Below are 16,033 nucleotides of genomic sequence, written 5' to 3' on the forward strand. Positions count from 1 at the left end.
TTCAAATACTTATTTTGTAAGAAATGAGAATATTTCAAGTTCGTCAAGAGTCTCTTGATGATATTTTTATCATCGACATAAATCTTAAATATAATAAATTCATCGCCAAATATTTTCTTAAAATCAACAAATTGTCATTTTCATATTTCTCACTTGAAAATATTCAACAAGAATATTATACAACATGCATATATATATATATATATATATATATATATATATATATATATATATATATATATATATATATATATATATATATAGGGGTTTTCTAACTTAGACCCTAGTTAGGTCTAAGTTAGCAAGGTGCACCTTTTCAATTGGACCAAAATACCCATTCTTTTTAATTAATTAACCAAAATACCCATTAGTAGACGCAGATCCAGTGTCGCGCGCGTACCGAAGGACCATGGTTACAGACCGTTGATTTCCATCAGACAGCCAAGATCTGATCTCATCAAGACTGTCTGATCAATCAGACAGCCCAGATCATCCTGATCCATCAGATTCCAGCGCCTGCGCCACACTGGATTACAACCTGGAGAGAGAAAAATTTGCTTTTTAAAAGTAGGACACGTGTCACACAATGGTTGGCTGGGCGTGATTTTTGTTCCTTTAATACTTTGAACTCAATTATTTCGTTGTAAATTAATTTTTTATTTTTTTATTTTTATACCAAAATTCATAATTTTTTTTTTCTACAAGTAGAGACTTGGTTCGTTTGATTTGGACACCGAAAAAAAAACGCAATTTTTCACTACCTTAATCTCATTTTTTGTCTACTAAATACGTTACTTGTGTGTTGTAATTTAACACGCACCACTCAACCAACTCACTGAAACCATTATACCAGGAAAATAGTAGATAATATTCTGGAACTTTTGGTATATTTTATGAAATTTTTGGAGACCTGAAACTATTTTTAGTTAATTAAATGAGATAAAACGGCAATTAAAAACTAATGTTTGCTTCTGAAACCATTTTACTGGTAGAATGGTTGCACATAGTTGTATTCTGAAACCATTTTACTGGTAGAATGGTTTCAATGAGTAATTTATTAATTGTGTTTGCTTCTGAAACCATTTATCTGGTACAATGGTTTCAGAGAGTTGTAATCTGAAACCATTTTGCTGGTAGAATGGTTTCAGTAAGTTGATTATTAGTTATTTGCTTCTGAAACCATTTAGCTTGTAGAATGGTTGCACATAGTTGTATTCTGAAACCATTTTACTGGTAGAATGGTTTCAGTGAGTAATTTATTAATTGTGTTTGCTTCTGAAACCATTTATCTGGTACAATGGTTTCAGAGAGTTGTAATCTGAAACCATTTTGCTGGTAGAATGGTTTCAGTGAGTTGATGTAAGGTAGTGAAAAATGAGATTAAGGTAGTGAAAAATTAGGTTTTTTTTTCTGTGTCCAAATCAAACGAACCAAGTCTCTATTTGTAGAGAAAAAAAATTATGAATTTTGGTATAAAAAAAATAAATAAAAAATTAATTTACAACGAAATAATTGAGTTCAAAGTATTAAATGGAAAAAAATCACGCCCAGCCAATCAGACAGCGACACGTGTCCTGCTTTTAAAAAGTAGATTCTTCTCTCTCCAGGCTGTAATCCAGTGTGGTGCACACGCTGGAATCGGATGGATTCGGATGATCTGGCCTGTCTGATGGATCAGACAGTCTTGATGAGATCAGATCTTGGCTGTCTGATGGAAATCAACGGCCTGTAACCATGGTACTGCGGTACGCGCGCGACACTGGATCCGCGTCCATTGATGGTAATTTGGTTAATTAATTAAAAAGAATGGGTATTTTGGTCCAACTGAAAAGGTGCACCTTGCTAACTTAGACCCAACTGGGTCTAAGTTAGCAGCCCCCATATATATATATATATATATATATATATATATATATATATATATATATATATATATATATATATATATATATATATATATATATATATATATATATATATATTGCTCGAGTATATAAGAAGACTTATTCATGTTTATTAAGTCATCTCTCCAATAGTTTGATATATGCGTATCACGAAAATTAAATCCTTCTGAAATTTTTATATAATCATCATTATCAAGTGAGTCATGCAAACACATTGTAATACATATGTGCTACTAAACTTAACCAATTATAAAGAAGTTCTGAATTCACTTCAGGTGAATATGCCTCTTGAAAATTAATGGTAGACGTTTATCATTATTTTTTTTCGCGCGAAAACTAATTTGTGCTAATTATTTTTATCTTCAGGTGTATGGACTGCTGGTCCAACAACCTCTTGCTTTGTAAAGCTAGTTTAATAGAATCTATTGTGTCTACCTATTTAGTCAATAATTTCATTGTCTATAATCTTTAATAGACTTTGATCTATGATCCTCATTGTAATTTATCACATATATAACGCTTTATTATGTGCAAAAATATGGTCAACGTTGACTTCATCTCAGTCTCATTGTATTTTATTCATGACATAATTTATTGATGTCTCTTTATTTTCATATCTTTCAGGTACCTGATAAGTTCTTCTGGAACTCGAAAAATCAATTATTCATATTCTCACTTGGGTCATCTTTCTTTTTAGCTCACTTTCTTATTTGAGGATTTTCATCTTTGGAACCGATTGGCCTACCAAACTTCAGGGTGGTTAAACTTCATTTGCTTGTCCAACAAGGACATCCATTTTGATTGGAGCATTAGTAGTTGTTGATTAATTTCATAGACTATGCAAATGAATTATCTTTAGAACTTCTGGTTCATAATAATTTGTAAGAGGATCAAGACGAGATAATAATAATAATAATTTATTTCAAGTGATTCAATTGAACTTCTGGTTCATAATTTCAGCTGCTTATTCTCTCTCCCCTAATATTGAAAAAACTAATTCATGACTTGAGAACCAGCCTACAGGGCTGAAAATAACTCAAATTTTTGGCTCAAGATACTTTATAATATATATCAAATACATTTTCCCAATATCCTTTAAGAACCGTTTAAATGCATTATATTGGAGCAATTATACATACACAACACATCCAAAATTGCTTATATGGAAATCATGTTTATAAATCAATGTTCAAATTGTAAATTAGTGTAGAACTTATAATAACTTGTTGGCTTGAAGCGAATCATTATCTCACATAAATATTTGAATGTTCCCAAAATATAAAATTAGAAGTCATGATCTCATCAGTATCGGTCATGTAATTAACTTTAGGCGTCTAAAGAATGGATCTTCAAGTCTATTTTTTTTGTATGTTCATATTCTATTCGATATCAATTTCAAGTGACATACGATACTTATCAAATATTTTCTAAGAATTTAGAAAATGAGATCTTAGCAACACTATTTGAGAAAACAATCTCACAAACGTCTGGTTTGAGTAAACATGCAAATGACCAATTTAGTTGATGTATCAATTCAAGTAACAAAATGTCAAAATGGTCCAAATTCTCAAATTATCAATTTCTTTTGGGAACTAGTAACACATAAAAATTATTAGAATGAAGGAACTTCATGTCATTCAATACATATCTATAGTTGTTTTTCCACATCATAATAAATTCGGGATGACTTAACCGATCTTGCCAATTATAAATTTAATATGATTTGTAAACTTCTGGTTTACAATAATTTGTGTTATGAATCATCTGAATTCTTAGTTAAAGTACATCATATTATGGCTTTTCTGGGCTCATAATTTAAAACTCAATAAATTTCTATTAGTTTTTGTAACAAAAAAAAATCGATTAGCTTTTGATCAATCATATTGAAAAGTGCGTGAAAAATTTCATTTGGAGTGGAGATATTGAAAAATTTCAGGATAAATCAGTCACATGTTACTAGTACCGCACGTGAATTAACAAGATCTCATGGAACTACTTTTGGATGCTCATGGAAATTATTATTATATTATTCGATTATTCTATGAGTTTGTTATCTCTTTTCTTCATCCTCTGTGTCTACAGAGATCAGACTTCTTTATATATATATATATATATGGGAGGGATCAAATTACACCGGTGTAACATTTGAGTAATGTTACACCGCTCAATAACGCTTTAACGAATACAAATTTTACAAAATTCACCGTTGGATTGAAAGCTTATATCGTATAGATCATCCGTGTTGAATTTTACAAAAATCTAAAATCGTTTGATATGTTATTGAGACCGATGAAGATTAATGGTTTATGTGTTTTTATTGAATACCGTTAATCTTGATCTATCTCAAAAACATATCGAACGATTTTAGATTTTTGTAAAATTAAACATATATGATCTATACGATATAAGCTTTCAATCCAACGGTGAATTTTGTAAAAAATTTATTCGTTAAAACGTTATTGAGCGGTGTAACATTACTCAAATGTTACACCGGTGTAACATTACTCAAATGTTACACCGGTGTAATTTAATCCCTCCCCATATATATATATATATATATATATATATATATATATGCATAATTCCTATTTATTAGGCTTAAAAGTAACGTTACAATGTTATCATCAAGCTTGAAATGCATAAACGAAAATCTTTTAATTAGGAATGATAACTAGGTTAATTGAAAGTGGACCAACAATACATAGGAATAAATAAAAAACGTGTGATGACTAATTTAAAGATAAATTAATTATATAATAATTAACTTTAAAATAAATTATTATATGAAAATATCTAACCGAAAATTGGTGACGGAAATAAAATCAATGTTTGGACTGATCCATATGAATCCGTACACACATTAATATGCGACCTACAACAGCTCCCTGTGAACATCATGTTTATCCACAAGTATCTCAATTATTTGACCTTATCTCAAACACTTGGAATCATGCACAACTCAACATGCTATACAACGCGCAAGATATAACATATATTTGTAAAATACCAGTTATTCTAAAGCTTCTCAAGATACTATAATTTGGAAGGGAAAAATGTTATTTAAACACAAATTTTTAACAAAAATACAACAAAACTACACTTTTTGCTTTTTTTAATATTTGTTGCACGCCTTGATATTCATGCTGTGAGTAGTGGAGAAAAAATGTGTTGTATTTTTGTCCAACTTTTTTGTGTTTATATAACACACCTCGGAAGGCCTCTTCTAATGGTATGTATTCTGTCCAAACTGCTTACCGCCTATGTTTGAACATTGTGTCGCATTATAGCTCCCTTAGCGTGACTGGTAATTGGCATAAATTATGGGACATGCAAATACCCCCTAATTAAGTTGAAGCATTTTTGTTGGAGATTGTTCCGTGGTTGCATTCCTACTAGATTTAATCTCCATAATGGAGAAGTGGCATGTGAAACTGTGTGTGCTTTATATAATGAGACAATTGAAGACGAACTCCACCTTTTTATTGATTGTCTACATGCTATTTGGTTGAATAAACAAGCCAATTCAGTCACTACATGCTATTTGGTCCAAACCACGCTTGCTGCATCTTTCATGCCTGATTATGAGACTACTTGGAAAAAACCAGGTGTTACATGGTTGAAATGCAATGTTGATGGAGCTTTACTCGCGTCAGAAGGAAAGTGTGGTATTGGTATATGCTTTCGAGATAGGTCAGGTTCACTAGTTCGAGCTCATACTATGGTGTTCCCTGTCGACGTTACAGCAGCCGAATGTGAAGCCACTGCCTTGAAGTATGCTATTACATTTGCCATGACGAATGGTTTTAAAAGAGTAAAATTTGAAAGTGACTGTCAACATGTTGTGAATGCTTTGATTAATGATCGCATGTATGAGAATGAGTTAGGAACTCTATTAGCCACTTGTAGGTCTATTCTTTCTTCAAATATTAGCTACAACATAGCGTTTATTCGGAGGCAAGCTAATAGAGTTGCTCACAATCTTGCTAGAGCGTCTTTATCTCAATCTAGCCCCATTGTTCATTATTATTATCCTCCTAATTGTATTCCCTCTATTGTTATTGAAGAAATTATATGAGTTCCTTTTGCCTAAAAAAATAATAATTGATAATGATTTCAATTAATGCAAATGTTCAAAATAGGCCACAAAATAACCATACCGTCGTAACTAATAAGCAGTAACGTGGAGTAAAGTCATAAATATAACCGATAAGTATAAAGCCATAGTTCTCAATTTTGCTACTTCAAGAAACATAAAACTATATCTACAATGAACTTTTTTTTTTGTTACCATAATATTGGTAAGAAGTTTTCACTGTCGTTAGCGATGATTAATCTCCGTTGGGAACCTGTGGAGCACACAAGGTGAGTTCTTCCCACCCAACCGAATTCTCTCCATACACATGAGCCAGGAATCGAACCTCTGACCACATGCTTAAGGGGACCAAGATCCTTACCACTTGGACCAATTCATTGTTGGTTTATCTACAATCAACTTTATAAACAATAATCAAGAAAATTTGTTTTATTTAAGCAATTCTTGAAGGATGCTATGAATTTTTTGTTCTTCATAACTATCTTACATGATTTTCATAATAATCAAGAAGAATTCATTCTTTGAAAAATCTTTTGCATTCCTTCAAGGAGGCGCGATATTAACTTTCAAGTTCTCCAAGAACTATATATGTCCAATATCATGAAAATAGCAATAGAAAATTTCATTCTTCAAGCAATCCTTCAAAGATGCTTCAATATTAAAGTTTTTTTTCTTTTCTTCTTTAGTTTTTCAGGAACTATATCACTATTGATTTTTATAAAAAAATCATTATTTGAACAATCCTTCGAGGATGCTTTAAAACAAAATAAGTTCTTCAAAAAATGTCTCACAAATGATCTTCAAAACGAGTATCATTTTTTTTTTTGAGTAATCCTCCAAGGATACTTCAATCTTAGAATTTTCTTTGAGTAAACTGTCAAATATACCCCTAAAATTTTAAAAAGTCAATCAAATTACCCCCTGACACTATCAGTCAAAGTCCACGCCAGAGGACTATATCACAATTGATCTTTATAAACAAAAACAAATATCAATATTTAAGTAGTCCTTGAAAGATGCTTTAATATTAAATTATTGTAGAATTCATCAAAATTAAATATGATTTACATCAAAATATAGTGAATGATTAGGTACAAACAAGAGAAATATTAATGAATATAGAAAAGAATTATTAATAATTAATTAAATTGATTTATTTATGTTGGTTATTAGGGAGTAATCAGCTAGTTTATTCATTCATAATGGTGCCTTTTATAGGAAAGATACAACAGCTTGTAACACAAGCAAGCCAGTTGGCTAGGCAAGCACTACAAAAAAATAGGCAAGCGGCGACCACACAAAAAAATATTAGCGTCGGTTAAAACCGTCGCTAATTGCCTAATGCAGCGGTTGGGCGTCCGCCGCAACAAGAGGCGTCGCTAGGTCATACAGCGGCGTTTATCATGAACCGTTGGAATAACCGTCGCAAGGACGTTGGCGTCGGTTTAATTAATTTTCGCGGCTGTTACCAATCGTCGCTATTTGTAATTATTTGTTCAAGTTTTTTAAGCTCTTAGCGTCTGTTGTAACCGCCGCTATTTGAATTTTTTTAAATAAAGAAAAATGCTTTTTTTTTTTTGGTTTCCCACAAAAAAAATTAAATGCCTTTTTTTTCCACGATTTTTTTAAATGTTGTATTTAACACTCTTGATTCTCATTAATATCAATATAACAAAATCTAAAACACACAACATCCCCACACATTATTTTAATTACTAAACATATCAAGTAATTGATTCTCACAATTCATCTAGAAAATGATACTCACAAGTTTACATCAAAATTGCGTTGAGTTAACACATTAAACATAAAACTATTACATGAAAGGGTTTGGAGATTCTTTGATGTAAACTTGTGAGTATCATTTTCTAGATGAATTGTGAGAATCAATTACTTGATATGTTTAGTAAAATAATGTGTGGGGATGTTGTGTGTTTTAGATTTTGTTATATTGATATTAATGGGAATCAAGAGTGTTAAATACAGCATTTATAAAAATTGTGGAAAAAAAAAACATTTAATTTTTTTTGTGGGAAACCAAAAAAAAAAGCATTTTTTTTATTTAAAAAAATTCAAATAGCGGCGGTTACAACCGACACTAAGAGCTTAAAAAACTTGAACAAATAATTACAAATAGCGATGGTTGGTAACAGCCGCGAAAATCAATTAAACCGACGCCAACGTCCTTGCGGCGGTTATTCCAACGGTTCATGATAAACGCCGCTGTATGACCTAGCGACGCCTCTTGTTGCGGCGGACGCCCAACCGCTGCATTAGGCAATTAGCGACGGTTTTAACCGACGCTAATGTTTTTTTTGTGTGGTCAATGCTTGCCTATTTTTTTGTAGTGGTAGTTCTTTACCTTCAAATCTTTCAATTTGAGTGTTTCAATTGCTTGTAGTTGCGCAGCCGTGGCATTAGGTGGCGCCACCGTGATACTTGGTTCAATCAAGGTCCAAAGTTCCTTCGATCGTATGAGATTCTTCATCAGCATTGTCCAATGCTCATAGTAGCCATCAAATTTGGGTACTCTGGTGTGGTTGTACTTGGTTTCCTCCGCCATTGATGAACGGAGAAGAAGCTTCAGTGGAAGAAACGAAAGAAATCTAACAGAAAACGGTTACAACTGATTTTTCGGTTTGGAAATTGCAATTTCTCTCTCCAGGTCCCAGGACGTGGAGAACCTGATACTAATTATTGGTTATTAGGGAGTAATCACTAATCAGCTAATTTATTCATTCATAATGGTGCCTTTTATAGGCAAGATACAACAGCTTGTAACACAAGCAAGCCAGTTGGCTAGGCAAGCCTGCAGGCAAGGCAGGCCAAGGCGCGCGCTTCCTGCAGACAAACAGGCCTGGCTTGGCTCGGTTACAACAAACCTATATACAAGCTTAACCAGTCCTAACAATTTAGACATGTCAACGTAAAAGCATAATATTAGTAATGAGTCATTAATAAAAACGTGTCAACGTAAAATTATAGTATGTGATTGGTTCAATTGAATTGAATTGATTAGTCAAATTAATAGAAGTATATGGTCATAACTAATAGAATTATATGGTCATAAATTCATAATTATTTACGCAATAATAATAATGATAATAAATTGCAATTAAAACGATTAGTCAATCCTTCAGGGATGAGAAAAAAAACCGAATTGATTTTAGTTCTTCACAAACTATTACTATTACCTCCGTCTCTAATTATAAGACTTTGTTTGACCACTGCATGTACGCTAATGCACAATTTTGATCCCTACTATGTTTAATTGTCTATTAGTAAAAATTATAAAAATTTAATATTTTTAAAATTATTATCAAAACAAATTGAACAAAATCTTATATGTTAATATTTTTTTTTTTGAAAACTTGGTATCCGGTCCTAGGACCGACTAATCGAAGGGGACTAATCTCACCGCCCACTTGCGGGGGCCCATTTAAAGCCAGAGAGTTTGTTGTTCTGTATGGACTTAGCCCACCGAAATTGGCACTAGGGGGAATCAATCCTGAGACCTTGAGAGCAGCATACTCCAAGGACTCAAATCAACACCACTAGACCAACCTTATTAAAAAATTACGGTCAAAACAAGGTAAATGAATAATACATATTTGTCAAACAGAATCTTATAATTAGAGATGGAGGTAGTCGAACATAACAACTCTTTGCAATCCTTCAGGGATACATAATTATTGAATTCTTCTAGAATTAATAATAAAATTGATATTTTTAAGTTCTTCAGAACTAAGTTTGTTGAATTATTCTTCGAGAATTCATAAATTAAATTTATTAGTTCCTCAGTTTTTCAGGAACTATATAATAATAATATATTTTGCGATCATTTAGGGATGCATGAATATATATTCTTCCGGAATATATAGAGATAAAATAAAATAAATTTATAATTAAAATTACATGTTTTTTTTTAATAGCATTCTTTTAAAGAAAATAAAAAAATTCCATCATGTATCACTAACTTTGTTTTGTATTGTTTGAGTGTGTATTTTGGTATCATATTGTAACAAAATCAGTATGCGTATGGACGTAACAAAATGAAAAGAAGTTTTATGTACATGTACATAACTTTGTCATGATTATTTGGTAGAGTTTCGTGTTATAACGTGTTATGAAACTAATCTAAATATGAGGACGAATAGAAAAGAGGAGATGAAGGAGAGAAAGCGAAGAGAGAACTCTTGTATTATTTTATTCACAAGTGTCATTTACATTATAACATAATGATATTTATAGGACAATATACGGGTCAATGAATATGAGCCAAAGACTAATGAAGATCCACTATATTATTCATAACAGAATCAGATATATTAAATTTTCACTTTCATTATTACATTTTATTCTAAGCAATTTGATTTATTTGCATAATTGCAATCACATTGAAATCTTATGGAAAATAATCCCTTAGTACTCATTATAATACTCTTCATAGTAGTCATCAATCTCTTGTTTCTCAACCACACGATCTGCAATCTTGTCCTCTATCGCATCAATACCCTTCTCTAATGCAAGTGCACCAATTCCACCCACAACAGCACCCATAACCAAACCTGTTCCCAATCCAAACTTGCTACTTTTTTTCTCTTGTTGCACTTCTTTTCCAACGATCACATTCACAGTTGATCCACTCTGCCCATAACCACTGCCTTGCGGCCCGCTTTGGCCGTATCCAAAGCTCTGTGGGGCGTTGTTCTTCTCCGGTGCCACCCCTCCCACAGTCACATTCACAGTTGGCCCACTTTGCTGACCACCTTGACCGTATCCATAACTCTGATTGTTCTTCTCCGGCGCCGCTGTCCCTCCAACAGTCACATTCACAGACGGCCCACTTCCTAGGCCATGCTGAGTGCTTTGATTGTACCCATATGTTGGTGCAACTACAGGGTAACCCAGAGGAGGTGGTGCAACATTGTATGGATTCCCATATGTTACACTCACACCTGTACCATATGAATTTCCATATGGTGAAGGTGGAGCACCATATGGAGCCCCATAAGGTGGAGGAACCCCATAAGGCGCACAATAGCCAGTATTTTTTACGCTGACTTTAATGTCAATTGTACCTTGCGGGCGTCCAGAAGGACGCCTCAACTCCAAGGTACGACTTCCCCTTGATCCATCTTCGGTTTCCACTTTATCAAGTGGAAGCCGAGTTGACCCAATAATGAGTGGCTTGTCGTTCGGCTCAGAGTGAAGAACATCAATAAATAGGACAGAATTGTTGATGCTTGCTGATGGTGGTAAGGGGATTAAGAGTTTTTCATCCCATTTGGGTTGAGTGTCTCCAGACTCGTCAACGTTGGTTGAACGTTTTTGTGTTGGATCCACCCAAACAACAGCATATGGGCGGTTTGGACCGTTCCGCCAATTCACGTTCTTGAGGTTTTTGGCAGAGTGGAGTTTCACTTCAACCTCAAAGGAAGACGCCATTGAAGAAAAATGAGGGGAGAAATGACAAGAAGAGCAAACCAATGATCTATGCAAAGGTTGAATTGTGGTGTTTGTTGTAATAGAGTTGGGTTTTATAAGAGAGGTTCAAGAGTTAATTAATGATTTTTGTTATTATTTTTGGTAAAAGCTGATTCATGAAGTTTACTTCTTGATTAAGGGATCTAATTGTTATACATTATTTCTCTTTTTTTAGGAAAAAATATTTTATTTTATTTTCAGAAAGAAAACGTATAAAAGTATTGTGTGAACATAAATATATTTAGCAAATTCCCTATTTTTCAATTAAACTAAAATAAAAAACAAAAGAAACTTCCCTTGGCTTATTTTTCTAGGTAGATTCATACTGTAATTAACAGTTTCACCTAACATCTATCTCTCTTAATCTTTTATGAGATTTTCCATTCCTAGAAATCAAATTCAACATTAATTCGATTTTGACTATAAAGTGATTATATATAAAAAAAATATGAAAAGAAATTTTGAAAAGAACTTTTTGTGCAAACTCTACTTTTTTTTTTTTCAAAAATAAAATCGAGTTCTTTCGAACGATTCGTCAAAAGACAAATTTATATGGACTTTAATATATAAAGATAAACTAGTGTGTATACCGTGTCAAACACAGAATAATTTGCCTATCAGGCCTTAAGGCCTAGCCTACGTAGGTTCAGGCCAGACTATTTCTTTAAATAGAGCAGATCAAGGTTTTTTTTATAAGCCTATTTAGCTAAGTAGGCTAGGCCGCAGGCCATTAAAAAAATCTTTTAGCCTGTTAGGTCGGGCCTTCAAATTTTTGACAGGTCAGACTCAAGCTTGACAAAGCCTAACTCGACCTAACCTATTCCCACCTCTAAGTGTCACCATATAATTTTCTTTTACTTCTCAGAGCTGCCACCCCCGCCCCCTTAATCCTAGTTTTCTCTTTTGTTCATCCATAAAGGAGAGGTGGTTTTAGGATCAATTTTTGATCCAAAATCACCCATCTGAATTATTTTTTCTTTCCTTTTAATTCAAATAAGTGATTATCCACACAGATTTGTTTCTTGGTTTTTGTTTTTTAAGTTTGTCGTCGTCTTGTGCGGCATTGTGTGTTGGCGTCGTCTTGTGCAACGTTGTGTTTGGCGTCGTCTTTGGCGGCGTTTGTTGGTGGTTCATTTTAGTACGGTATTTTGTTGATTCAAATTGACATATCTACCTCAATTCATTACAGATCTGATGAAGACTTGAACGTCAATGTTGCAGATCCGGGAGTATGAAGATTCCGATTAATTTTTTTTTCACTTCATGATGTCGTTGTATGTTATTAACCTTATGTGCTGCTTGTAGATTCACATTTTTCAGTTTTTAGCAATCTTGAATTTGTAATGATCGATGTACTTTCAATTTGAATGAATGAATCCATATTTTTTACTAAAAAAAATGATATATTTTGTTGGAAATTATTAGATTAAAGGATACAAATTATTAGTGCAAAATTACCTTTTTTTTTTGCTATTGGCCTAGTGGGCGCCAACATAACTAGAAGGAAAATGCGATGACCTGAATTTGAACCAAAATTTCACAAAATATCGTTGTTTCCATATGCATGTTACGCTCACACATGCACCCTAGGTAAAAAAATTATGATTTTCAATTTGTTTTGGAGATATTTTTTTATGCAAGCTAAACATTTATTAAGAAGAAAATAAAAAACTTGACATACACTGTTATTATTTTTTTATCAGGTAGTTTAGTTTCTAGAAAATCCACCTTAAAAATGAATAAGTGGATTGTTCGGAGTTCGAAACTCAAGTCATGCGCATATACTACTACTAACTTCATAAAAGTTTGTATAACTATTTTTATTTGTATCATATCTTTTTTTTTTTTACCAAAATTGTTATCATATCTTCAAATTTTTCAAAATGAACAAATTTCTAGAATTGTTGTGGTTAAATAAAATTTTATATTTTCAAATTTAAAGTAGTTTTTTGAAATTGTCGAATACATCTTATATAAGAATTTTATTTTGATGAACTAAGAGTGTGTTAAACATCAAGAAAAAACTTAGACCTCCAAACTAGATTGGTATCTCCAAAAAACACCTATGCCATGCCACACACTCATAAGAAAATAATATATGTGATTAATTTGATTATTTGAGGAAATCTAATTTTAAAATATTAACTTGCAATTGGAAATCTCAATTGAGGTGCTAGTTAATTTATTTGTAAGAATATAACCTTCTAAATTTTAAGGTGTCGCAGAGTTTAAATTTTCTCGGGAACAATTGTAAAATGAATAATAGTTCCACTTTGTCGAAATGGATAATAGCTCCCTTTTCTCAAAATGTGGTAATCACGCAAATTTGTATCAACAAATTTTGACAAGGTTTTACTTACCTTAATTTTTTTTTACGAAGAATTTGAGTTTGATTCCTGGTGGAAACAATAAGTTTTACCACACTAGCAGCACAAATTTCTTCTTCCCAAGCTTGACTGGTAAATGATGAGGGAATAGTCTGATTCAGTTTGACTTATCTTAATGGACGACCTCGATTAGGACCTCAACCTCGATTCAAGCTTGAGAAAGATGTCCATGATGGGTCTAGAATTTCTTCTGCAGATTTCAGTAAATAGTTAAAAGTTTTTAATTTGTAGTCATATTCCATAAATTTATAAAAATTTTGTTCTTAATTTTGTTTAGTTATAACTTATAACTTCTAAACAAATTTTCTCTTCTAATTTGTACAAAATTTCCTTGTAATTTTAGAATGCAGTATTATTTCCTTATTTTCCTTTTCTTCCATCTCACTTATATTCCTCAATTTTGCTACATAGTATCAGAAAGCTTCAAATTACTTTATGAAGTTCAATAAACTATACATCTGTTTACTATATTTAGATGGTATAATATTAAACATTAAAAAAAAAAGGAGAAAATGAAAATATGAATTTTTAATCATAAAAGTAGATGACCATAACAACTAAATAAATATCCATTTCATGCAAGTGTTTTGGTATTAGAAAATGGAGAAAATGAAAATAAGAAAGTAGACATTACCAATAATTGACATCTCTCTATGATTTCATTTCATCCTCAAACTATATAATGCACTTCTACATGATATATATATATATATATATATATATATATATATATATATATATATATATATATATATATATATATATATATATATATATATATATATATATATATATATATATATATATATATATGCATGTTTAGAACTAATCTATCATAACAATAATGATAATGTGGCAAATCAAGCAACACCCTCAAGTCCTCAACTCAATCATACCACAAAAAAGAAAAATTAAGTCTAAAAAGGCGAAGCATGCTGAAGCATGAAAGCAATAAGAAAACTAACCACATAATTTTCTTAAGTAAGAAATGAAGCCTGTTAGAGCAGAGAACACTGTCAAAGGATATAGCTCAAATGCCATCTTTAATGCAACCTACAGATCATAAAGGATGTTTATTATTTGAATGGCAAATTTCAAATTTTTTTTATCAATGTAAAATTTAGGGTGAGGGGATGGTGCTCCAGTCCAAGGCAGGGAAGACCTTAGGGCTCTTAGAGCACTTACAAAGGTAATTACATTTACCTCCGAGCACCAGGTAAGGCCTGTCTTTTTACCACTAAACCAAAACCTTGGAGTTAACAAGTTTCATATTTTATAAAGAGAAAGATTGTTTCTTAGTGCTCACCATTATTGGCATTAGGGGTATTATTTATATGCCATCAAGTTCATTCAGAATGCATCGACCATCATGTTAAATTCATAATCTGAAAACAATCTATGAAACAAATGGACTTCCTTCTTCCAGCCTGAAAAACGCGCCCTGCATTCAGATTTCCAATATGTTAAAAATCATCATACATTTGGTGAGGAAAACACAATCTATGAGACACTGACTCAGACGTGCATACCGGATACGATTCTTACACAGACAAGTAGGCACTGATAATAATTTGAGAAAATAGAAGTGATTCAATGTAACTAAATATGCCGGTGTCAAGTGTCAGACACCGGACAAGCTTTAAATGTAAAGTGACAGTACTGCATAAAACTATATATAGTTAAAAAGAACAAGAAGCAAAAAGCAAGGGATTCAATAAATTACTTGTAAAGTATCTTTTTTCTGCAGTTAACTTAAAATAAGGAAGGTGAGCTATCTTTTTCCAATCTTCCCCAGTTCCTTTCTTGCATCGTTTCTCCAACGTAGGATATGCAAAAATAAGCAATGTATGCAAGTTTATGAGGTTTTGAAAGCTATTTGGTAGCGACCTTGCGTTAGTACACGAAAAGACTTCTATTCTTTGAAGAGATGTCATGGCTCCCAACGATTCTGGAAGGTCATCAAAGTGTGCTAGAGACCCTAGAGTCAAATTTTGTAGGGAGAGAATAACTCATAAGCCCTGTAATTCTGCTGTTTCCAATGAAGCACATAATTGTCATTTGACGAAGGGAAGTTAGCTTGTTCATATTACATGGTAAAACAAGTCGTGGACAACCTCGGATTACAAGTCTCTCAAGACAAGCCAAGTATCCCATTCCTTCTG

General features: G+C 32.4%; 1 protein-coding gene across 1 annotated transcript; it reads right to left on the reverse strand.

The window, feature by feature from the left end:
• Positions 1-10,345: 10,345 nt before the first annotated feature.
• LOC123906136 (protein SRC2-like) lies at positions 10,346-11,489 on the reverse strand. The gene has a single exon (XM_045955988.1). The coding sequence runs from the start codon at positions 11,443-11,445 to the stop codon at positions 10,420-10,422; it is 1,026 nt and encodes a 341-aa protein (XP_045811944.1). The 5' UTR covers positions 11,446-11,489; the 3' UTR covers positions 10,346-10,419.
• Between the last annotated feature and the right edge of the window lie 4,544 nt (positions 11,490-16,033).

This window comes from Trifolium pratense, linkage group LG2, assembly GCF_020283565.1.
Source record: "Trifolium pratense cultivar HEN17-A07 linkage group LG2, ARS_RC_1.1, whole genome shotgun sequence".
Lineage (NCBI taxonomy): Eukaryota > Viridiplantae > Streptophyta > Magnoliopsida > Fabales > Fabaceae > Trifolium > Trifolium pratense.

Coding starts and splice junctions, on each gene's coding strand:
- LOC123906136 (XM_045955988.1), bottom strand. CDS start 11,445: ATGGCGTCTTCCTTTGAGGTTGAAGTGAAACTCCACTCTGCCAAAAAC.